Here is a 23,580-nt window from a genome sequence, read left to right as displayed (position 1 = left end):
ATTGGGTCTGTAGGGGATGAACAGGGTTTGGGGGGGTGAGGGGGAGTAGGGGCTGCGGAAAATCACACTCAAATTGACCACCCCCCAAACTCACAGGTAGGGGGGGGGGGGGGGGGGTGGTGAGAAGAGGGGAGGGAGGGGAGAGGAGGAGGAGGAAACGTGACAGATTTGGGAGGAGGAAAGGAGAGCGGAGTAGGGGGTGAGGGAGGGGGGAGGGGGGAGAGAGATGTGGGGGGGGGGGATGGGGAGGGAGGGGAGGAGGGGGGAGAGGGGTGGAGGGAGAGAGACGGGAAAGATGGGGGAGGGAGAGGGAGGAGGAGAGGGGTAGGGGGAAGGGGTGGTGGGGGTAGAGAGGAAAGGGGGGGGGGGGGAGAGAGAGATGGGTGGGAGAGGGAGAGGGGTGGGGAGAGGGAAACATAGAAATTAGGTGCAGGAGTAGGCCATTCGGCCCTTCGAGCCTGCACCGCCATTCAATATGATCATGGCTGATCATTCAACTCAGTATCCTGTACCTGCCTTCTCTCCATACCCCCTGATCCCTTTAGCCACAAGGGCCACATCTAACTCCCTCTTAAATCTAGCCAATGAACTGGCCTCAACTACCTTCTGTGGCGGAGAATTCCAGAGATTCACCACTCTCTGTGTGAAAAATGTTTTTCTCATCTCGGTCATAAAGGATTTCCCCCTTATCCTTAAATTGTGACCCCCTGTTCTGGACTTCCCCAACATCTGGAACAATCTTCCTGCATCTAGCCTGTCCAACCCCTTAAGAATTTTATAAGTTTCTATAAGATCCTCCTTCAATCTTCTAAAATCTAGCGAGTACAAGCCAAGTCTATCCAGTCTTTCTTCATTTGAAAGTCCTGACATCCCAAGAATCAGTCTGTTGAACCTTCTCTGTACTCCCTCTATGGTCTGTTTCCCCAACGGCATTTGCGGGGGGGTGAGAAGAGGGGAGGGAGGAGGAGGAAACGGGATAGATTTGGGAGGGAAAGGAGAGCGGGGTAGGAAGCTGACAGGAAGGAGCAGCGAATCAAAAGGAAGAAAGGCAGCTGGCAACCGGACGGCAGGCGGCAGCCACAGACTTTTATATATATACTAGACCAAGTGCAGACCTGTTGGGTCTGCTCCCCCAATGGTGTGATTCCCCCAACCCAATATTCCACCATGCACCCGTCTCCTCCAATGGAACTGAAGCCGTTGCCAAATGTAAGTTTCCAGCACTCTCCTGCCTCCCTCAATTGCACCTCCCCTGCCTGCTGCAGCAGCGAAATGCTCAGTGTTCCTGTCTTGCAACATTGTTTCGAAGTGTGTTGGAAGCTGAGGAAGGAGCAGCCGTCAACGAATCAAAAGGCAGGAAGGGATCCGTACTGCAGGCGGACGTCGGATGGATTTGAGTTTTATATATTAACTAGACCAAGTGCAGACCCGTTGGGTCTGCTCCCCCAATGGTGTGATTCCCCCAACCCAATATTCCACCATGCACCCGTCTCCTCCAATGGAATTGAAGCCGTTGCCAAATGTAAGTTTCCAGCACTCCCCTGACTCCCTCAATTGCACCTCCCCTGCCTGCTGCAGCAGCGAAATGCTCAGTGTTCCTGTCTTGCAACTTTGTTTCGAAGTGTGCTGGAAGCTGATAGGAAGGAGCAGCCGTCAACGAATCAAAAGGCAGGAAGGGATCCGTACTGCAGGCGGACGGCGGACGGATTTGAGTTTTACATATATTAACTAGACCAAGTGCAGACCCGTTGGGTCGTGTTTCCCCAACAGAGTGGGGTGGGGGGGAGGGGGGGGGGGGGAGGGGGGAGGGGTGTGAGGTGGAGGAGGGAGGGGAGTGATAGGGAGGGGAAGGAGGAGGGGAAGGAGGAAAAGATTATGTGGATTTGGGAGGGGGAAGAAAGGAGAGCGAGGAGTTTCTGTGGGGGGGGGTGAGAGATGGGGAGGGGTTTATGAAGAGATGGTGGCGGAGGGAAAGGGGGGGATGGGGAGGAGGGAGGGATGGTGGAGAGGTGTGGGGGGGAAAGAGAGGGAATGAGTGGAGAAACGGAGGGAGGGAGAGAGGAGGGGGAAAGGGATGAAGGGGGGGAGAGAGTGGGAAAGAGGAGGAGACGGGGGGAGGGAGGTGGAGAGGGGTAGCGAGGGAGTGAAGGAGGCCAAATTAGAAACTATAGGGGAAGGGGAGGAGAGAGGGAGGGATAGGGGGAGGAGGGGGGGAGGGGTGAGGGAAGGGGGAGGGGGCGGGGGGGTAGACAGGAGGAGCGGGGTGTGGGGGTGGGGGAGAGAGAGGATGGGAGGGGAAGGGAGGAAGGGAGGAGGGGGGGGGAGGGGAGAGCCACATGGGGAGAGAAGTGGAGAGTAGGGAACTCTGCGAGAGGAGGGAAAGGGGGAGGGGGGAAGGAGGGGTGGACGCGCGAGGTAGGCGGGGAGACCAGGGCTGGTGGTTTAGAAGAGAGGGAGGGGGTGGGGTGGAAGGAGGGACAGAGGGTTGTGTGGGAGGGTGGGGGATGGGGGGGGAGAGTGGGAGAGAGGTGAAAGCTGGGGGAGAGGGAGGGGTGAGTGGGGGGGGAGAGGGGTGGGGAACGGGGTGATACAAGGGGAGGGAAGGAGTGGGCCTACCAAGGGAGAAGAGGGGTAGGGGGAGGGGGTGGGGGAGAGTGGGAAGGGAGGGGAAGAAGAGGGGTGGGGGTGGTAAGGCAGAGGGGGGGGGATAGAAGTGGAAGAGTGGGGAGGGAGGGGTAGGGGGAGTGGGGAAAGATTCCACACAGAGGGGTACCACTCTCTGAGGGTGGCGGGTAGCGATGGGAAGGGGGGTGGGGGAGGGAGAGAGAGATGGGTGGGAGAGGGAGAGGGGTGGGGAGAGGGAAACATAGAAATTAAGTGCAGGAGTAGGCCATTCGGACCTTTGAGCCTGCACCACCATTCAATATGATCATGGCTGATCATCCAACTCAGTATCCTGTACCTGCCTTCTCTCCATACCCCCTGATCCCTTTAGCCACACGGGCCACATCTAACTCCCTCTTAAATATAGCCAATGAACTGGCCTCAACTACCTTCCATGGCACAGAATTCCAGGGATTCACCATTCTCTGTGTGAAAAATGTTTTCCTCATCTCGGTCCTAAAAGATTTCCCCCTTATCCTTAAACTGTGATCCCTTGTTCTGGACTTCCCCAACATCGGGAACAATCTTCCTGCATCTAGCCTGTCCAACCCCTTAAGAATTTTCTATAAGATCCCCCCTCAATCTTCTAAATTCTAGCGTGTACAAGCCGAGTCTATCCAGTCTTTCTTCATATGAAAGTCCTGACATCCCAGGAATCAGTCTGGAGAACCTTCTCTGTACTCCCGACATTTTTCCGGTTTTCTCTAATTTAATAAAAATGTGCAAGTCTTCTTCATATCGAGTTTCAGCGGTGATTTATATAAATATTTTTACACAATATGTGACAATTTCATGTAGTTTGGTGACTTGGGTCACGAAACTGCTGAATAAAGCTCCTCGGCCCACAGCCTATTCTCTGTACTCCCAATATGGCAACAATGTATTTGAACATTGGGCATTGTGACATCACACGATGGAACGTTCACCGGGGCTGTGGCTCCTGCAAAGGCATATGTAAATGAATCCAATCCGATTGGACATCTGTGAGCATCGGGCATTGTGACATCACACGATGGAACATTCACCAGGGGGCTGGGGCTGCGTTTATGGGTTAGAATCCAGTTTCTTTTTGAAATATTGTGGTGGGGGGGGGGGGGTGAAGGATTTGATTTAAAAAGTGTACTTAAACACAACGAAATGTAATGAGGAGCGGATACTTAGAAAGAAAAGCGAAATCTCTACCGAAATGGAAAAGACGTCGGCGATTCTGCGTCCGGTTTCGGAGTTGCGGAGCATCAAAGGAAGAAATGCGGCCGGGAGCCGTACATGCAAATGGATCCATTCCGATTGGACGTCCGCGAGCATCGGGCATTGTGACATTGCATGGCGGGAACGAATCGAAAGGCAGGAAGGGATCCGTATTGCAGGCGGACTGATTTGAGTTTTATATATTAATAGATATTAGACCAAGTGCAGACCCGTTGGGTCTGCTCCCCCAATGGTGTGATTCCCCCAACCCAATATTCCACCATGCACCCGTCTCCTCCAATGGAACTGAAGCCGTTGCCAAATGTAAGTTTCCAGCACTCCCCTGCCTCCCTCAATTGCACCTCCCCTGCCTGCTGCAGCAGTGAAAAGTTCAGTGTTCCTGTCTTGCAACATTGTTTCGAAGTGTGTTGGAAGCTGCTAGGAAGGAGCAACCGTCAACGAATCAAAAGGCAGGAAGGGATCCGTACTGCAGGGATGGATAGATGGATAGATGGATAGATAGATGTCCCAGATAGGACAATCAAGCCTCTAGAACTAATCACACACACCAGAATTACTTCTAAACATTCACTATCCACTAAAAAACAATGCACTTGTAGCTGCAGATTATTCTGAAGTATGTTTCAATAAACCGTGTGCCAGCAAATCCCAGAGTTAATGGAGATAACATCACAAGAGAAAATCAACAAACCATTTCTGCGACCATAACTGACCACAGAAAATGTTGCCCTAGATAAACTTTGACAGGACAGCTTTGATCAAAGAGGAAGAGTGCCATCAGTTGAACTACGGCATGATGCATAATGGTTGTTTTCTTTAATGAAGATTCTGAAGTTTAAAAAAGTTTAAGCAATGAATATGTCATGTTGGAAAATAGATCAAGTATGACAGGTCACTAAATTCCAGCAGTTCTTCAATGGTAGAAATGTTCAAGACTATATTTTATTTTATCTGCTGTTAATAAGCATTTATATCATAGAACAATATATAAATAGCATCATCAACCCAGCACAAGTACATTGTCAAAGAAAATAAACTCTTGCAGAGTTGTAGAATAGAGTTGAGCAGGTGACCAAAGCCCTACTGTTTGGTGAAAGGCTAAGGAGCACCTCACAATGGCTGGAGAGTTGGCATGTTGGGGCAGGGAATTCCAGAGCCGAGATTACTAGCCCATGGCCACCACTGGCAGGACAATTACTCTGTGCTGCCAAACTAGAGGAGTTTAAGGAGCACATACATCACAAGGGGTCATAAGTTGGAGGAGAGCACAGGGCTACAGAAAGGTAGGACCATGGCAGTGTTTGTAAATAAGCTGGAGAAGTTTATACTAATGTTTAATGGCATTGGTTAAATGGAAATTGGTGCTAGTCACTAAGGTTCTTGCACCAATGAATGAGTCGGAGAACAGTAAATTCTGGCGGGTACTATTGGAGAAAGAAACAACAGCCAGTGATACAGTACAATTGCCAAGCTTGGAGATGTCAAATTAGGGCAAGGGATTCAGTCGCAGAGGAGCTGGAGCTGGGGAGGAGTTGGCCCATGTCACAGAGATGGAAGTTGGTGATATTCAGGACTGCAGACACCCTGGTTGCGTTTCAGAGAGCTAGGCTCGAAAGATGGAGTCAGTGATACAGGAATAGGAATCGGAACCAGGAATTAGAGTAATCACCCTGATGATTCGTGGGTTATCCAAAGTTACATTGCCCTTCAGAATGTGTGGGACAAAGACCCATCATTTATATATTTATTTGCCTCTGTGCTCCACTATTTGAGATTTGTAATAGAAAAAAAATCATCTGTGGCTAAAGTGCACATTGTCAGATTTTAATAAAGGCTATTTTTATATATTTTAGTTTCACCATGTAGAAATTACAGCAATTTTTATACATAGTCCCCCCCCCATTCAGGGCACCATAATGTTTGGGACACAGCAGTGTCATGTAAATGAAAGTAGTCATTTTTAGTATTTTGTTGCATATTCTTTGCATGCAATGACTGCTTGAAGTCTGCAATTCATGGACATCACCAGTTGCTGGGTGTCTTCTCTGGTGATGCTCTGCCAGGCCTGTATTGCAGTCATCTTTAGCTTCTGTTTGTTTTGGGGGCGAGTCCCCTTCAGTTTTCTCCTCAGCATATGGCAGGCATGCTCAATTGGGTTCAGATCAAGTGATTGACGGCCACTCAAAAAGTGACAATTTTTAGCTCTGAAAAACTGCTTTGTTGCTTTAGCAGTATGTTTGGGATCATTATCTTGCTGTTGAATGAACCGCCGGCCAATGTTTTGAGGCATTTGCTTGAATTTGAGCAGATAGGATGTGTCTATACACTTCAGAATTCATTATGCTACAGGTGCACAACCTTTTATCCGAAAGCCTTGGGACCAGACACTTGTGGATTTCGGACATTTTCGGATTTCTGAATGGAAGATTTTTAGCGTAGATTAGGAAGGTAGCGCGGGCGGCTTGAAAAGTCTGGAGCCGGGGACCGGGGAATCATTGTAAATCATTGCATAAATGTTAGTCAGTTAATTTGGAGGGATTTTATGTGGTGGTGGTGGGCGGGGGTAAATCGGGAAACTTTGATTCTTAGTCCCCTACCTGGTCGGCAACTCCCGACATCGCGGAGCTGGGGGCTCCGTCCGGCCGCGGGCGGCGCCGGTTGGAGCTCCGACCCCGGCAACTCTACCCCTGCCTGCGAGGCGCTCCAAATCCGGACGCCCGCAGCCCCAGCTCTGCGAATGTTGGGAGTCGGATGCCCGCAGCCCCAGCTCCGCGAATGTTGGGAGTCGGCGGCCACAGCGCTCCGGAGCTTACCGCACGGCGACCTGGTAAGGCATTGCCCGCTCCCCGCTGGTATCCCAGCGCTGCGGAGCTTACTGCACGGCGACCCGGTAAGGCATTGACCGCTCCCCACCTCTCCGACCAGGTAGGGGACTAAGAATTAAAGTTTACCCCTTCACCCCCCCCTTCACATAAAAGCCCTCCAAACTAACTGACTAACATTTAAGCAATGATTTACAGATGTTTAAGTGTCTCCCCGGTCTCCGGGGAGGAGGCAGCCGCTACAGTAGTACAGACCTGGGTTGACCGTGGGTCGTTTCGGGTCAAGTTTGGCGCCAAACGCGAGCTTTGGTGTGCAGACGACATCCTGGAAAAAATGGCCGGTTTTCGGAGTTTTTCGGTTTCCGGAACTCCGGATAAAAGGTTGTGCACCTGTACTACCATCAGCAGTTGTATCATCAATGAAGATAAGTGAGCCAATACCTTCAGCAGCCATACATGCCCAGGTCATAACACACCTACCACCGTGTTTCACAGATGAGGTGGTATGTTTTGGATCTTGAGCAGTTCCCTCTCTCCTCCATACTTTGCTCTTGCCATCACTCTGATATGTTAATCTTCGTCTCATCTGTCTACAAGACCTATTTCCAGAACTGTGGTTGCTCTTTTGAGTACTTCTTGGCAAACTGTAACCTGGCCATCCTATTTTTGCAGCTAACCAGTGGTTTGCATCTTGCAGTTTAGCCTCTGTATTTCTGTTCATGAAGTCTTCTGCGGACAAATCCACACCTGACTCCTGAATGTTTTTGGGGATTTTTCTTTATTATAGGGAGAATTATTCTGTCATCAGCTGTGGAGGTCTTCCTTGGCCTGCCAGTCCTTTTGCGATTAGTAAGCTCACCAGTGCTCTCTTTCTTCTTAATGATGTTCCAAACAGTTGATTTTGATATGCCTAAGGTTTGGCTGATGTCTCAAACAGTTTTATTCTTGTTTCTCAGTCTCATAATGGCTTATTTGACTTTCATTGGCACAGCTTTGGTCCTCATGTCGATAAACAGCAATAAAGGTTTCCAAAGGTGATGGAAAGACTGGAGGAAAGACTAGTTGCTGCAAGCTCTCTTATACCTGCATTAAGGAGGCATTTAAACACACCTGAGCAATTACAAACACATGTGAAGCTATGTGTCCCGAACATTATGGTACCCTGAAATGGGGAGGGGGACACTATGTATACAGCTATAATTTCTACATGGTGAAATCAAAATGCATAAAAATACCCTTTAATAAAACCTGACAATGTGCGCTTTATTTTTTCTATTACAAATCTCAAATTGTGGAGTACAGCGGCAAATAAATAAATGATGAGTCTTTGTACCAAACATTATAGAGGGCACTGTAGAAGTCAGGTACCGTACCCACAGAACAAGGTGCCTACATACAAATTAAGAAATTCTTTGTGATCAAAGATTTTTGCAGAGAATTAGCAGTTGCAAATACAGCTGATTCACATTCCAGGTTGCAAGATACATTAAAATAATAATCCTCTACACTTGTGGATTTTGGGGACAATTGGATGTTCCTCCGATCAGCCGAACACTACTTTTTTAATTAAAGAAAAGACACATTGCCGGAGTAACTCAGCGGGTCAGGCAGCACCTCTGGAGAACATGGATAAATTATATTTCTGGTCCTTTTTTTGGTAAACTTGCATCTACAGTTCTTGGTTTCTACATTTTAACTCACCTATGTTTAGATGCTACTTAGTAGTGTAATAAACTTTCTAATTAACCCAATAAGGTGGGAGTGTGGGTAATGGGGCCCCATCGAGTTCAAAGGAAGTGTGAGAAATGGGCCCCAGTGAGTTAAAGACATGCGGGAAACAGGCCCAGTGAGCAAGAGTCCAAACCATCAGGATTTCCAACCAGTGGCAATGGACACTATTAGTCAGAGTCATGCATGTGTGGAAACAGGCTCTTCGGCCCAACTTGCCCACACCGGCCAACATTTCCCAGCTACACTAGGCCCGCCTGCGTTTGGTGCATATCCCTCCAAACTTGTCCTATCCATGTACTTGCCTAACTGTTTGTTAAATGTTGGGATAATCCCACTCAACTACCTCCTCTGGCAGCTTGTTCCATATACCCACCACCCTTTGTGTGAATAAAGTTACCACTCAGATTTCTATTAACTCTTTTCCCCTTCACCTTGAACCTATGTCCTCTGTCCTCGATTCCCCTACTCTGGGCAAGAGATTCCGTGTATCTACCCAATCTATTCCTCTAGAGGAGTCTACATCTAGAGGAGAAGAATGCATATGTGCGAATGCTGTTCGTGAACTTTAGTTCAGCGTTCAATACAATCATTCCTCAGCACCTGGTAAGCAAACTGGGTCCATCGGGCCTCAGCATCCCCTTGTGTAACTGGCTACTGGACTTCCTCACTGACAGACATCATCTCTCTGAGCACCGGCTCCCCTCAGGGCTGCATCCTGAGTCCACTGCTGTTTACCCTGATGACCCACGACCCTTATGCCAGGTTTAGTACAAACCACATCATGAAGTACGCAGATGATACAACAGTGGTGGGCCTTATCCGGGACGACAATGAACTGGCTTACAGGGAGAAGGAGAAACAACTGGTGGACTGGTGCAACACGAACAATCTGATCCTGAATGTCGACAAAACAAAGGAGGGCATCGTCGACTTCAGGAGTAACCGGCACAGTCACACACCACTTCACATTAATGACATCGATGTGAAGTTGGTCAGTGGCACTAAGTTCCTGGGGGTGCAGATCACGAACAGTCTGACCTGGTCCAAAAAAATCACATCATTAGTTAAGAGAGCGCAGCAGTGGTTGCACTTTCTGCGCCGGATGAGAAGAGCTCACCGCCCGCATCCCGTCCTCACCACAGGGGCACCATAAAGAGCATTTTGACCAGCTGCATCTCTGTCTGGTTTGGGGACTGTAAAGCCTCCGACTGGAAGTTCGTGCAGAGAGTGGTGAGGACGGCTGAAAAAAATCATAGGAACTTCTCTTCCCTCAATCAGGGACATTGCGTGGAAACGTTGCTTGTCTAAGGCCCGCAGTATTATAAAGGACCCCACACACCTGGACTGTTCACTCTGCTGCCCTCGGGCAAAAGATATCGTAGTATAAGGATCAGAACGGCCAGGTTTTGCAACAGCTTCTTCCCCCGAGCCATCAGACTCTTGAATGCCATGTAATGTGCCGCCACCATTATCTATTTTATCTTTTTATCCATTTTATCTTTTTATCCATTTTATCCTTCTGTTATTTTGTGTTGCACGGGGAAGCCACATGCAACGAAATTTTGTTCAGAATTGCATGTATTGATGTATTTCTAAATGACAAGATTGATTGATTGATTAATTGATAATTTTATACACCTCTATAAGATCCCCCCTCATCCTCCAACGTCTGAAACAATTGCAACATGACATCCATACTCTGATGATGGGCAATATGCTAAAAGCCTTTTTAACCACCTTATCTACCTGTGCCTCGCCCTTTAAGGACCCATGCACCTGCACTCATAGATCCCTCTGCTCTACAACACTCCCCAGAGGCCTACCATTCACTGTGAAGGTCTCGCCCATGTTAGACATCCCAAAACACCTCACATTTCTCTGTATTAAATTCCATCAACCATTCCTCAGCCCACCTGCTCAATCGATCAAGATTCTGCTGCAATCTTTCAAACCATCTTCACTATCTGCAAAACACTTTTGTATCATCAGCAAACTTGCTAATCTTGCCTTGTATGTTCTCATCCAAATCATTGATGTAGATGACAAACAGTAACGGGTCCAGCAACGAACCATGAGGCACACCACTAGTCACAGGCCTCCAGTCTGTGAAGCAGCCTTCCACCATCACCCTATGCTTCCTTCCATGAAGCCAATTTGCTATCCATTCAGCTATGTCTCCTTGGATCCCATGCAATCTTGCCTTCCAGAACAGTCTACCATGCAGGACCTTGTTGAATGCCATACTGAAATCCATGTATATCTTCTCTATATTACTAAATCTCTGATCTTGACCACTTTTGGCCGACTGTGCTGCGATTTCCGAGAGAACGCCACCACCTACGGCCGTCATTTTTGGCCACCTCGCTCAGAGCCCCCCTCCGCCGTATGAGTGTGGAGGATTTTGTCCGTTGATGTAAAATGAGAGAGATATTAATGTTTTTACAAAATTCCCCATTCTCTCTGCTGCCCCCGCTGGTGGCATGTGTAGGGACTATTAAAACCAGGAAAGTGTCGTGCCTCATCAGTCTCTGCCAGAACCAGGAAGCGAGAGGGTCACGGCTCACGGCTCTCTGAGCTGCGAATAACACTGAATGCATGTCTATTCCACGGTGAGTCCCCTCGATGCGGCTGTAAAGTGGCAGCAGCCCTTTTTTAAAAGTTTGTGTTCACAAAATGGATTTTGGTTGCCGGGTGTCTGCCTCGCCTTTTTTTTTTTTTTTAACAAGTTTGTGTTCACAAAGTGAATTTTGGTGGTCAGGTGTCTGCAGCCCAATTGTTTGCCTCGCTTTTTTTTAAACAAGTTTGTGTTCCCGGCTTTCGGCGGCGGCACAACGCTGGAGCGCTATCACGGAGCGGGCGATGCCTTGCCTGGGTCGCCGCGCTGGAGCTCCAGTGAGCTGAGACTGCCGGGAACAACATCGCGGAGCTGCGGGCGGCGGCGCTGAACTTACACCGGAAGCCTGGGATCTCGCGACGAGATCGCCAGTTGTGGGGCTCCAACCGGCGCGGCCTTGTCGGCTTCGGAAGCCGCGGCCTCCAGTGCGGAAGTGGCCGTTCCAGGGTTCCCAGGCCGCTAGGAGGACTCTCCCGACGCCGGAGCAACATCACCCGGCGAGAACGGCCAGGAACATCGGGCTTCCGTAGAGGCAACTGTGGAGGCCTCAATGGGCCCGACTATGGGTGAAACTGGGGTTGGGGACTGGACTTTGTGCCTTCCCTCATGGTGGGAGCCATTGTGGGGGGATGTTCTATGTGTTTAATACTCTCATTGGTGTTATGTCTGTATTCTTTTTTTGTGTGCTGCAAAATGGCAAAAAGCATTTCACTTCACTACACCTAAGTGTATGTGACTAATAAAATACCTTTGATACCTTTGATACCAAAATGAATTTTGGTTGTCGGGTGTCTGCAGCCCAATTGTTTGCCTCGCCTTTTTTTTTTAACAAGTTTGTGTTCACAAAATTCATTTTGGTTGCTGGGTGTCTGTAGCCCAATTGTTTGCCTCGCCTTTTTTTTCATAAGTTTGTGTTCTCAAAATGAATTTTGGTTGTCGGGTGTCTGTAGCCCGACAGGTTATCGGGTTGTCGGGTGGTTGTCGGGTGTCTGTTTGTCTCGCCTTTTTAACAAGTTTGTGTTCACAAAATGAATTTTGGTTGTCGGGTGGCTGCAGCCCAATTGTTTGCCTTGGCTTGGCTTTTAAAATCGTAAACCCCCCACTGGCGAACAGTATTGGAATTGGTGGAGAGGTGGAATATTGCGTTGGTGACCAGCACTCCCATGTGATGCTGGGACCCAACGGGTCCCACTTAGTCTAGTAACATCTACAGCTCTGTACAGACATTTTTGGTCATGTCTTCAAAAAACTTAGATTTGTGAGAAATGACCTATCATGTTCAAAACCATGCTGACTATCCCTAATCAGCCCTTGTCCATCCAAATGCCTGTATAACCTATCCCTCAGAATACTTTCTAGTAACTTTCCAACTACAGATGTTAAGCTCACCGGCCTATAGTTCCCAGGATTTTCACTGCAGCCATTCTTGAATAGAGGCACAACATTTGCCACCCCCCAGTCTTCCAGCACCTCTCTTGTATTTAAGGATGAGTCGTAAATTTCAACCAGGGCTCCCACAATTTTACTGTACAAAACTCTGTTAGGAAAATAATGATAGAGGCCATTTCTTCTTCCCAGCTAGTGTTTACAACACCATGAAAACAGCTAAAGAGATAACAGTCCAGAAATGGCTTCCAACAACATTTTCAGGGTAGAGATGAATGTACCCAAACAACAGAGTACAGAAATGAATTCTGAGCATTTGGCAGGAAGAATTAACAGTCATTTTGGCAATGGTAAAAATTGTGGCTGCTGTTTTAACGAAAAATGGGAAATGCAACTGAATATTCCTGGTATCCAAAAAGGAACTCCCTATGCAAAACATTATTTTAATTGGTTTCCTTCCCTCATGTGTTTGTTTCTAAATGTCAAATCAAGATAGACTTCTGAATTACTCATTCAATGGTTTAGAACTAACCTCAATGCTGCTAAAGGGAATGCCACATAAGCATATTACTTGGAGTTTGATGGACAGACCAGTAATTGCTACTTTATTACTTTCTTAAAAGTAGGGAAAATGCATCCCGCATTCACACAAGCACTCACAAGAGGGATTAAAGTGTCAAAACAAATGCCACTAATTCCGTCTGAAGAAGGGTTTCGGCCCAAAACGTTGCCTATTTCCTTCGCTCCATAGATGCTGCTGCACCCGCTGAGTTTCTCCAGCTTTCTTGTGTAACCTGCCACTAATAGGATGATGTCAACATTTTGCTGCTAAATAATCAAGATAATGCTGCTAAATAATCAAGATAATGGTATGCCCCTTAGTTCTACAAGCAATTTAAAGTTATGCTGGATGTAGAATAAAGACTTACATCTGTAGATTCAGACAACATTGTATTCTTTCCCAGTGTAATTATTTCAGAATATTGGTCTGTCAGCTGAACGCAGTGTAACTAAATAGCACAGCAGGAAATATTTCAATTCATTCCGAATCCTAGCAGCAGTCACATCTGTGCCAATTATATTTGATGTCTTAGTACAACGGGATATTACAGGATTGCTCTTTGAAAGCCGGCAGCATCATTTCAATGACAGTGGCAGGTTCAGGTTACTGATTATACCATGCTTTTCTGATAAAGTTCTCTGCCTCAGGAGAGGTTTACAGGGATATGGGCCAAACACAAGCAGGTGGGACTGATGTAGATGGGACTTCTTGGTCAGCATGGGCAAGTTGGGCTGAAATGCCTGCTTCCATGCTGTATGACTCTATCTTACAATCATCTGTCCAACCTTGCAATCCACTATGATCTGTCCAAAGCCTAACCCTGACCACACCATTGTCTGCCCAAACAAGTCACCCAGCCCCATCAACTGGTCTGCAAATACCCCACCTGATCAACATTCACCTTCCACCTTCACCCATTAACCTCACCAACCTGTCCCCATTCCTATAATTCTCTGCTCAATGCAGTAATGCAACAACCAGAGTCGATCTCCTGCTCCGCTCCACCAACCGCTGCATGCATCCTGCTACTCCTGACCCCCTCCCCTCCTCCAGCAATACTCTCCCCACACTCCATTTCTCTGCACCCACCACCTCGCACTCCACAAAAAAAAGGTCTATCCTGCCGCACACAGTACCTAGGGCTTCACACAAATAGAACTTTCCACAATCCGGCAATGATAGGATTGTGATCAGTTTTTAATGCTTCAATGGTGCTTTAATGGCACTGCACAGTGAAATTCTTTTTGCATAGATCACATATGCACGCGTTACCATATTTTGGCACCATTTTCAAAAAGTCCAAAGTCTGGTCCACGCTCTCGTTGTATTGGGAGTGACTCCCGATTCCAGATAAGTCCCAAGCTGCTGCAGGGCCTCCTCCGTCGCCCTCGACCGGCTCAGCCCATGAAATGACTGGACTCATGACCCATGATCTAGACCCGAAAGTTTAGGAAACTCTAAAAAAAAATGACAGACTGGCAAATCCAATACCTTCCCTCTAATGTTTTAAAGTGTAGAGTTTAACAATGGGTGAAAAATTCATGGGATTTCAGCACCAATTCTCAATTTCAAAATTCATGGGATTTCAGCACCAGATCACAACTTAATTCTCAGTGGCAAAAGCCTGTTTATTATTTTTAGTTTAGTTGAATTTAGTTTAGAGATACAGCACAGAAACAGGCCCTTTGACCCACCAAATTCACACTGACCATCGATCCCCGTACACTAACTATCCAAAAACTATCCAACTCAACAGCTGCATCACCATGCCTCCCATTGGTGATAAAACGTGACTGGGTAATATTGAAATGAATTACTTCTACTCCAAAATAAATAAATGGATTAGGAAAGGAGGGAGCAACTGGTTCAGTATGAACAAAATGTCGTTACTGCCACACTATCAAATCAGAAAATGCAGCCTACTAATTACATCACAGTCACAAGATACGTACATTGAGTTACTCTGGCATCGTGTGCTCCTCACAAGATACCACTTGGTTTGACCATGCACTCAGGCACCACCATCATGACAATTCTAAATTCCATGAAAATTCAATTTATTGATATCCCCCACAGTGACAGATGCTATTTTTAACCCTGACAGTTTTACAAAAAGAGTTTGTTTATAGTTAGTTAACAAGAAGCATTTTGTAACCAAATTCAATTTAAAGCAAAATGAGAAGGCTCTAAGCAAAATCTTGTGCCACTTAACTAGTTACTGCTGACCTGCCAATCTATTGATGAAAACAAATATTCTAAGCTTTAGCACCATGTTGGAAAGTGTTTAACCTGAAATTCCAGTGTGTAAAATGCGTGGTAAAGTGTCAGAATATGCAAATAAAACGATCAGTTTCCATCCAACCTTTAGTTCTTAAATCTCCACAATCTAGGCTAGGCCAAAGGTCAGAGTGCTACCCCTCAATAATTATCCTTGCTTGGAAGTGAACATCTTGGTGTGGTCCGATGATATTTTAATGCAATACCTCACAGAGTATCCCCCCGCCTGTCAGTATATGTGACTGGATGGTCATTCAGGGAACTGAATTACACCTCCCTCTGACCATACCATGAAGGGTGGTGATTCAGTGGAATTATTTGCCACAGAAGGCTGTGGAGGCCAAGTCAGTTGATATTTTTAAGGCAGAGATAGATTCTTGATTAGTATAGGAGTCAGAGGCTATGGGGAGAACGCAGGAGAATGGAGGTTAGGAGGGAGAGGTAGATCAGCCATGATTGAATGGCTTAATTGTACTCCTATCACTTATGAATTTATGTCAAGAGAGAAGAAATTAGCAATCATATCTCACATGACTCCGCTGCTGCTCATTGAAGCCTTTGCCAATGTGGACCAAACAACATTGACCATTGTGTACAAACCAATATTTTGAGACAGAGACAGAGAGAGAGAGACACACACACACTTCAGAACTATAAAGTCATAACGCTAAATGATCTAACATTCCAATGGTTACCATTTAAATGTTTCAGATTCGATAGAATTTAAAATAATTAAAGTACCTGATTGAAAGAGGACAAATTTTGATTCCCTTGCAATTTACAAATCTCTGTGCGAATGAACTCAATGACTGAGCTCCACAGAGCTCTGGGGTTGCGAGATACAAAGCTTTAACTCCCTCTGAGTTAGAACCAATGAGACCTCCTCCCGTTCTAAACTCTGGAGAATACAGATCCAGTCAGCTCAATCGCTCTACATATAACAAACCAACAGTGAATGTTTGCTGCACTCCCACTTTGACAAGTATGTCCTTTCTCAAGTAAGGAAACCAAAATTGTTCACAATACTCTTGACGCAGTGTCATGATGACTCACAGCAAGACTTCTTCACGCCAATAACTTTGTCATAAAGGCTAACTTACAAAATGTCTTCCGCTGAATCCATATGCAGGCCTTCAGTGACTGGTGCACCAGTACACTAGATTCCCTTTGCACATTAACAGTAACCAGTCTCTCACCATTTAACATTACATTTTACTTCGGAGTCACGTGAGTGATTCCGTGAAGATCCCAGCCCAGTGTGCAGGTGCGGCATTATCGCACAGCTGTGCAACGCGGCCAGCGGGAGTCGGGCGCTCCCGCATCCAAGGACGTGAGGCAAGTACTTACCTTAATCGGGCCTTGTGGTTTTTGCTCCAGGGGGAGCAAAATAGCAGAGGAAGCGGCCCCCGTTCGACTCCAGCGAAGGAGCCGACAGTGGAGGGGGAAAGGCGCAAACGGGACCGCACAGGCTGCGGACCGCTGCAGGGAGCTGCGCTGATGCCGGTCCGCTGAACAGCTGTTTGGTTAACAGCAGCGGACCGGCGGGAAATTTAAAAAACCCGACCGGCAGCCCTGCAGACTCCTGACAAGGAGAATCGCCGCCCGGGAACCGCTACAATGCCGCCTGAAAAACGGCAGGCAGCCTCTAAATACAGGTAAGACAAAATCTTACCAATTTACAGGTTCTATAGGAATCAACTTCCTCCAACACTGGAACAGGTTGGAGACAGCAAAAATAAGTATGTCTGTCTCCCCAAGCCAGAGGAGGTCATGGAGTTCAAAACCTCCAGGGAAAAAAGGGGCACTGGCTGAATGCCAAGGGAGCTGACACTCCTACCCCAGTGCTATTGCACTAGCATCTCCCTTATCGAGGGATTGATGCAACAACGGAGTTTGAGCTATGCCTCCTCCAATGTATAGCACACCCTTTTGCTCCCTCTTTTGAGGCTAGCTAAGGAGGCCAGGGCTGGGCTGGCTTAAACGCTGGGCAGGCGGACGAGAACAGCAGTATGCCAGGGGAGCAGGATCAGGAAGAGCTACTGGGTGTCGTGGGCCACTACATGGCTCCTCCACGCGACCATCTTCCCAACAAAGCCCTGCAGGAGCAGGCCTTTCTAGAGGCAAATCCGCAGGCAGCTGGGTCAGCAGACTCGCAGACAAGAGCTGAAAGCAGCGAATTCTGAAGCTCCTAACAGAAGGGTCAAGATGTCACCGCCTTTGCTTGTTTTCCACGGATCATACTCACCTGGCAGGCGAGACGCCATGATCACCAAGGTGGTTCTCCCAGGATGAGACTATCCCGTTGCACTACGAGGGTGCTGACGCCTAAGATGTTCCCAAATTTGGGATACTCGACTAACATTGGTGCATATAAGACCTGCCCGCAACCCCAAGTATACGGGGCTATGCAAACCGCTGCTGCGGGAAGAGAGGCAGCTAAACCTGTGCGCCTCATGAGGGCAGGCCATGGAACGAGCAGGACATCGCATCCAACACCCAGCTGGCAGCACCCCTCGGCATCCACCAGCAATATCAAACAAGGACTGGTGAAAGTTACACAAAAAAGCTGGAGAAACTCAGCGGGTGCAGCAGCATCTATGGAGCGAAGGAAATAGGCAACGTTTCGGGCCGAAACCCTTCTTCAGACTGTCCCCCATCTGTGATCCCTCCTGCACAGTTCCCTCTTAAACAAGGACTGGTGAAAGCCTGGCGACCGCTTCACATTACCCCCAAAGTTCTTTTTAGATAGGGGCCCAGAGCGGAGCCGTGGGAAAATGCGCCGCCCCATCGACAGTACCAGCATACCAGCAAACTAGGCCTTCATGAACAAACAATAAACATGGAGGTAGGTAGTCTGGTTCCTCCCAGTTTACACTAAATAAGGGTGTTCTACTAACAGTGCGGGGGGGGGGGGCATTTACACTTGTTGATAAAGCATGGGTGCAGTCACAAATAACTAATATATACTCAACAGTATTAGTGGATATAAACTTGAATTCAAATTGGGCATATTACCGCCAGTTCAGCAATGCGCCCAAAGGGCATTTTCTCCCTCTAAAAAAAGAGAAGTGAGAAGGTCAAGCTGAACTAGAAAGGCTCATTACTAAATGGATCATGGGAGTAAACATGAACTATTGGAATTGTATCGAATATATTCACTAAAACTACAAAAGATGGTGAATGTAACATCATCATTGATCTAATATCACTAAATAAATCTGTTGAGTATATACACTTTAAGATGGAGACGGGTTTTGTCACTGCCAGACATCTGATCTCCAAAGGATACCTTATGGCGAGCATTGATATGGAAGATGAAAACTATCTTATACCCATACACTAGGATCATTGTAGATACCTAAAACAAAACATTTTACCTGGATAATGGATATCCCGGTTAGGGCAACTATGGGAGTATAGAGCATTCCCAATGGTCTAATCTCAGCCCTAAACCATTATAACTATTAAAATAGCCATGAAAATATTAAGAAAACAATTAAATTGAATTTGAATCTAATCATGGCATATATTGGATGATATCCTCATATTAGGGGAAACAAAGGGATTAGCTGTGGCAGCAGTTCTAGCTACGAAACAGCTCCCTAAAGCACTGAGGTTCATCCCACGCCCAGATAAACCAGTATTGAAGCTATTAACTACCATGGATTATCTGGGCTTCAATATCAATTCCATCCATATGACTGTTACTCTGCCAGGTGCTTGGGTCACTATAATCAAATCATGAATGTACCCACTGAAGCTATATCACAATTACAGTGGTGGGCAGACATATGTTGGCATAGTTTTCAGCCCTATTATTGTCACCAATCCCAACTTGGTTATTAAAAACCGATGCCAGTACTTTAGGCTGGGGAGCAACTAAACTCCATATCCAGCACAGGTAACAGATGGACCAAATCAGAATCATCGTTACTACACACACCGGGCATCAATAATTTGGGATTGGTGATCGCCTATTGGGCTAAAAAGCATATGCATTTCAAATGCAGCACGTACATATGCGGTTACGGATTGATAATACTATGGTGGTGGCTTATATCAACCATATGGGGAGCACAAAATCACTATCGTGCAACAAATTGGAAACAGATCTGGCAATGGTGTGTCAAAAGACATTTTAACTATCAGCTGCCTATTTCCTAGGAAGCTAGAACAGTGGGAAACACCACGTCACGAGTAAAATTTATGATAACATTGAATAGATGTCAAACCCAAAATATCTGCTAAAGGTATTAAGCAGTTTGAAAGCCAGATATCAATTTGGTTGCACAAGACGGAATCACCAGTAACCTATGTATGTGACTTAGGAACCAGATCAGAGGCAGCAGCGATAGATGCCTACACGCTGGAAGGGGGAATTTCTGCTTTGCCTTCCTCCCTTCTGCCTCATCAGTCGGGCACTTCGTAATACAGATGGAATCTGTCTCAGAGATATTGAACGTGCCCGACCGGCCTACACAGCCATGGTTCCCAGTTCATCACGACACGGTGGGCGAGTCACCTATGGATTTCCCTAGTGGACCATGGTTGCTGACTCAACCCAGTATCAGGCACAAGCCACCCATGCCAGTAAAACATCAAAGTCCTGGGTGCAGGTGTTGAATAGACCTTACCAGGGACTGGGATTATCCAAAATTGCCACCATGTCGGCATCCCTGCGAACAGTCACCAAGAGCTAACATGGGTAAAATACTGCCACGACGCAGGGACAACATACCAAACTATTCAACCACTGACGTATTGGAGTTCCTGGAACATCTACACCATGACTAAAAGGTGAGTTACAGTGCCGTAAATACAGCATGGAGCGCCTTGTCTGCTTATCTAAAACAGCATGACAGCAGAGCATGGGATCCCATCCACTGAAGATAAACTTATGAAGGGCAACTATAATAATAAGCCCCAAAAACCCAGGTATACCCATGTATGGGATATTGGTGTGATATTGACATATCTCAGAGAATGGCACCAGCCAGATCCCTCAGCTTGCTCAATCTATGTTAAAAACGCTCATGCTTATGGCTCTCGTATACGCTCACAGAGTCCAGTCACTCCATAAAACTAGACTGGATAACATGGTGATTACCCCAGACGCATCACGTTCATATTCTAGGTCTGGTAAAAATCTAACTCGCAGGTATATGGGACTAGGCGAGATTATGAGTTCGGCACGGACTAGTAGGGTCGAGATCGCCTGTGTTTTTCCGTGCTGTAATCGTTATATGGCTATATGGACCAGGAACGCCCAATTCAATGGTGGGATTCCGGGCCTACCCACCAGAGTCCAGGTTGAGTGTGGTGACCCATCTACTACAATATATAGACACAACCCACAATCTTAGAGGGAGAGGGAAGCCTATGGGTCAACCACAGAAACCCCAAGACGGGGTACGAGCCAAACCACTCCAAGGTGGCTCAAACAGGTACTGAAAGCTGCCGGAATAGATAATAATACATTTTAATCCCATTCCACTAGGGCAGCATTGATATCAGCGGCTGAACGAATGGACATCCCGGTTGACCACATTCTCAATACGGCAGAATGGTCAAGGGAACGACGTTCAGAACATTTTTATTGTAAACCGTTGATAAACCTGATTTAATTGCAGAAAGAATATTACAAACTGCAATATTAATTTAAGCTCAGGGGAGCTCTTTATGTTGTTATTGTTAACAAATACCTTTCTGTTTCTTGTGAAAGCAGATCCACTGGTTGATTACGATAACACTTCCTCCCTCAAAAACTTCGGCAGTGAGTGAAATAAAAACTGTTACACGGTTTGAAATCACAGACCTTTGAAGTCTTCACGGAATCACTCACGTGACTCCGAAGTAAAATAGTAAGATTAAACGAGTACTTACCAGTATGAAGTTTGATCTGTATTTTATGAGGAGTTACGGTGAGGTATTACGTGCCCTCCGCTCCCACCCTCAATATATAGATCAAACTAATAAACTGATGTCTCATGATCTTTACTATCTTACTTCAAATATTGTGTCTATCCTGTGATTTCACACCGCTGCTTCGAAGTATGCCACACCTGCGCACTGGGCTGGGATCTTCACGTAATACCTCACCGTAACTCCTCATAAAATACAGATCAAACTTCATACTGGTAAGTACTCGTTTAATCTTACTATTTTACTGAGTACATGTGGTCATAGAGTATTGTAGCACGAAACTGGCCCTTCAGCCCAACCCGCCCATGCAAACAAGATACCCCATCTTAGCTGGTCCCATTTGTCTGTATTTGGCCAATATTCCTCTAATCCTTTCCTATCCATACATCTGTCTAAGTGCCTTTTAATGTTGTTATTGTACCCGTCTTAAATAATTCCTCTGGCATCTTCTTCCGTATGTACACCACCATCTGAGTGAAAAAGCTTATTTTTGGCTGATCTTACGAAATCTTTCCCCTCTCACCTTAAACCAATGGTCTCTCATTTGTGATTCCCCTATCTGGGTAAAAGACTATGCATTCACCCTATTTATTCACCTCAAGATCTTTTACACCTCCATAAGATCACCCCTAAGCCTCCTGCGCTCCAAGGAATATAGTCCAAGTCTGCCTAATCTCCCCCAAAGTTCAGGCCCTTGAGTCCTGGCAGCATCCTCGTAAAACATGCAATGTTTGTAGATGAAGCTCAAACAAGACTACATTACACCTCACACAATGGCTCACAGGACAACACCTACAGGTTTGTTCACCTCCCACGTCCCCACTCACCAGCAGATCAGACCAGCAGTCACAGCTGTCCACGTGACACAGCGGGAATGTGGCTTCTTGGTCTCTTCATCATCAGCTGGCTTGCAGCAGCAGGTGCACAGCAAGTAAATCAAGAGGCAAATCAAATTGAGGCCCAAGCAGACAATGGCAATGGCAGCCAAAAAGATCAGTGCCTGAGGGAACAATAGAAAGACAAAACTAAAACTATTGCTCAACATTTGCACACATCGAATCACAGCCATCAATATCACTTGTGTATTTAATTGATTAATGTAAAGATTCAGATCATAACATGTACGGGTACTGGCAATAATTCAGCACACTAACAGATTCATAGAGCTGTACAGCATGGAAAGAACCTCTACGGCCCACCTTGTCCCTCTCGGCCAAGTTGGCCTACTGGGCTAGTCCCATTTGGCCGTTAGCCTTCGGAACCCTTCCCATCCATATGTCTATCTAAATGTCTTTTAAAAATCATAATTGCTTCCACTTCCATAGCTTTCTCTTGCAGCTCATTCCAGATATGGACAATGGACATAGTATGGAGAAAAGAAGAGTGAAGTCTCTCAATCTTTTGGTCATGATTGATGCTGTATATGAACTGATTCATGCTATAATAAAAGGATATTGATCATTACAACAGAAAGAGTTTGCACCTAATTTTATGATAATTATGATTTTAATCCAAGGTATTGAATGCGCTTTGAGCATGAGACTCAGGTGATTTTTAAAGCAGTGCAAATAAAATGAAAACAGTTTTAACCAAGGACTACAGATCAGTCTCAAAACAAAAATGTTGAAAACATGTTTGTGCACTATCAGCAATATTGACAATGAAGGTAGACCACAGCCACTTTTTACATCTAATGTATGGTTATCTACCACAGAGGAAACTCATAACTCGTAAACAAGTCACCACATATCAGAACTGAACAATTTTGAAGAAGTTCTGAAGAAGGGTCCCTGCCCAAAATGTCACCTATCCATGTTCTCCAGATATGCTGTCTGACCCGTTGAGTCCAGCACGTGTCTGTTTTTTTTATCAACTATCATCTGCAGTTTCTTGTAACTTTACTGCCCTGCCATACCCCTGGGCTGCTCTGAGCTGGGGAGAAATGTTCCTTACCTCTACTTTCACAACAACAAAGCTCTGCAAATTACATAGACATGAACAAAGCTGAATGTACACACTATTTAAAGCAGTATGTTCTGCAAACTGGTGAAGATAATATTTAATATGCTTGAAATAAATGGACTGGAAATCACTGGAACACGAGGCAGATTTCTTAGTGATTTTAAAATATTCAAAGACAATCAACAAATAATCATCGCCTGAGCTGACAATCTGATTGTTCGTCACGTGTTGAAAGTTTTAAATTATGCAAAATGAAGATTTAGTTTTAACATGCCCCTAAAGTATTGAGAAACTTAAAAATAAATTACTTCCTTTCCGTTGCTGTCTGTACCACCTGGAACCAGAGTTGTATCTAGGCAAACTCTCTCTCTCTCTCTTCCTCCTCATGTGGCTGTTAGATGTGTCCGCAGATTTGGCTTTGCTTTATTGCA

General features: G+C 46.2%; 1 protein-coding gene across 2 annotated transcripts in view; it reads right to left on the bottom strand.

Moving 5' to 3' along the window:
- The window catches only part of ttyh2 (tweety family member 2), a 107,405-nt gene that overhangs the window by 59,788 nt on the left and 24,037 nt on the right, over positions 1-23,580 (bottom strand). For both annotated transcript variants that reach the window (XM_055654152.1, XM_055654151.1), the window contains exon 2: positions 22,015-22,187. In XM_055654152.1, coding sequence (XP_055510127.1) covers positions 22,015-22,187 — 173 coding nt within the window. The remainder of the gene's footprint in view (positions 1-22,014; positions 22,188-23,580) is intronic.

Source organism: Leucoraja erinacea, chromosome 23, assembly GCF_028641065.1.
Source record: "Leucoraja erinacea ecotype New England chromosome 23, Leri_hhj_1, whole genome shotgun sequence".
Lineage (NCBI taxonomy): Eukaryota > Metazoa > Chordata > Chondrichthyes > Rajiformes > Rajidae > Leucoraja > Leucoraja erinaceus.
Note: the sequence above shows the minus strand (reverse complement) of the source record. Positions and strands in the feature narration are given on the sequence as shown.